Raw genomic sequence first — 2,633 nt, forward strand, 5'->3', positions numbered from 1 at the left:
CGGGTCAATTTTGGAGTCAAAACAGGAATCGTGGGACCCGCGCTGAAAATTCCAAAATTAACCCCCAAAAGTGGGTCCTAACCAGTTTTCCCAGCTCATGTCCCCAAAATAGGACACAATTCGGGGCGTCGAGAACAACACAATATCAACATGCAACAAAAACCCAAATTTTCTCAAAAACTAGAAATGGGACAGTAGTTGAATCAGTGTATTTACCAGAAAATGGAGGTCTATAGTGAAATGCGACAACACCACGACATTCTCCTCGAAAAACCACTCAATATAGCCTCAAAAATCACCGAAATCGGACTTAAAATGGCTGAGAAAATAAGTCTCAAAAATTTCCAAAATCAAGCTCACAAAAGGGTCGTGGTAGCAGGTGTTTCACAAAATTTACCTCAAACCGGAGACCCCAAATCACTATCCAAGCTCACCAACGCATTGTCCTCAAAAATCTCACAACTTTGCCTTTTGAATCGCCCAAATCGGTTGAGAGATGAGAGAGTTATGAGGGTTTGAAGTTTTGGAAAATTGGCTGATATATCTTTAATAAATAGGAGATTTTCTGCAACTTTTTCAAAAACTAAAAACTCCGATGGGATGCTCCGAACTCGTTCGGAACCCCGTGCACGCAAATGAGATATGCAACCATACCAAATTCGACATTCCAGACTCAACGGAGCAGTCAAAATTTCCATCAAAGGTCATCTCAATAAAAAGTGGGTTCCACTTCCAAAAGTCATTTTAAGTCAAAGCCCACAAAAGGGATCGGAAAGATATCGAAAACCTCCAGACACAAAAGAAGGGTCAATCTAAACCAACTTGACATTTCGGAGCTAACCGCGCTGACGGAATTCTCATCCGAGCGCGTTTACTCAAAATGTTGACCAAAGTCAAACTTAAAGTTAAAACGCCTAATCGCACCGACTCACACTGAAAACCTCGGGAGTCATGTCGATCATGCTACTAGCCTAAAATGACCCTTCCGGAGCTGATGGAATCGTCAAAATTGGATTCCGATGTCATCTTCTTTGAACTTTTTGATCGAAAATGATCGTTTAAGGTTCATAAGCTCCAAAACACAAAACTCGCACCAAGACCAAACGAACGACCAGGTGACCGAACTGTCAGTCCCAGCAAGTCATAAATGACTTGGGGTCGCTATAGGAACGCTCTAAACGACACACAGAAGGCAAGACACAGAAATGACCTGAGGGTCATTACAATATCATTAATATAACTAGGAGAGATTAAGGTAAGAAAAATTACCTGAAGCCGTTTCTAGAACTGGTTTTTCTCACAATCGTGCGGCTCCTCTCTATTTTAATTTTCTCCCTTTTTTACAGATCAGTTACCACTATAATTATCATATAACCAATTATAAAAAGTGATAAAAGTGACCCACTATTTATTTTAATGATATCTTTTATAACCACCAACTAATTTGATAATAAAAACTACCTCACTAATTTCATAATTGTAATTTTGAACAGTCCAAAATACCCATTTAAAGTCTATCAGAAGAGTCTTTTATGAAATACAAAACTTTAGTACTCAAAACAACCAAATGGGTCGTTACATTAGATACTAATTTACCCATCGTTCGTCCTCAAATGATCAAAGAAGGCGAAGGTAAGAAAGAGTACCTAAATCGATAAAAATATGTGGATATCTTTCTTGCATATCAACCTCACTCTCCCAAGTGGACTCTTCAACCAGCTGATTCCTCCACTGAACCTTGATAGATGCAATCTCTTTTGACCTCAACTTGCGGACCTCCCTATCTAGAATAGCTACAGGCTCCTCCTCATAAGACAGATTCTCATCAAGCAATATCGAATCCCAATGAATAATGTAGTTTCCATCACCATGGTATTTTTTCAACATAGACACATGAAATATCGAGTGCACTCCTGACAACCCTGGAGGCAAGGCCAATTCATAGGCTACCTCCCCCACGCGCTTAAGAACTTCAAATGGCCCAATGAACCTCGGACTAAGCTTATCTCGCTTACCAAATCGCATTACACCCTTCATAGATGAAACATTTAGCAAGACTTGCTCACCCTCCATAAACTCCAAGTCCTTAACCTTCCGATCTGCATACTCCTTCTGCCTGCTATGAGCTGCTAAAAGCTTCTCCTGAATGAATTTCACTTTCTCTAATGATTCCCTAAAGAGATCGGTACCCCAAGGTCTCACCTCAAATGAATCAAACCAGCCAATGGGAGACCTATATCTCCTCTCATACAATGCCTCAAATTGGGCCATATCAATACTCGAGTGGTAGCTATTGTTGTATGAAAACTCTGCTAAGGGTAAGAATTGATCCCAATGATCACCAAAATCTATCATGCACGCACGAGGCATATCCTCCAGCACTTGAATTATTCGCTCAGACTATCCATTGGTCTGAGGGTGAAATGCGGTACTAAGATCCAATCTAGTACCTAATTTAGCATGCAAGGTCCTTCAAAAGTTAGAAGTAAATTACGTACCTCTATTTGATATGATGGAAATTGGAACTCCATGCAATCGAACAATCTCATAGATATAGAGTTTAGCTAACTTCTCTGCATTGTAAGTCATTTTGATCGAAACGAAATGAGCAGACTTAGTTAACCTGTCAACAA

The 2,633-nt window shown here is 40.0% G+C and overlaps 1 protein-coding gene across 1 annotated transcript; it reads right to left on the reverse strand.

Moving 5' to 3' along the window:
- Positions 1-1,617: 1,617 nt before the first annotated feature.
- On the reverse strand, positions 1,618-2,271 carry LOC107061783 (uncharacterized). Its single transcript, XM_015311592.1, has one exon. It carries the CDS (start codon positions 2,269-2,271, stop codon positions 1,618-1,620), a length of 654 nt encoding a protein of 217 aa, XP_015167078.1.
- Between the last annotated feature and the right edge of the window lie 362 nt (positions 2,272-2,633).

Source organism: Solanum tuberosum, unplaced genomic scaffold, assembly GCF_000226075.1.
Source record: "Solanum tuberosum cultivar DM 1-3 516 R44 unplaced genomic scaffold, SolTub_3.0 scf00164, whole genome shotgun sequence".
Lineage (NCBI taxonomy): Eukaryota > Viridiplantae > Streptophyta > Magnoliopsida > Solanales > Solanaceae > Solanum > Solanum tuberosum.

What these genes read in the sequence shown, in the direction of transcription:
- LOC107061783 (XM_015311592.1), bottom strand. Translation starts at nt 2,271, where the DNA reads ATGGCCCAATTTGAGGCATTGTATGAGAGGAGATATAGGTCTCCCATT.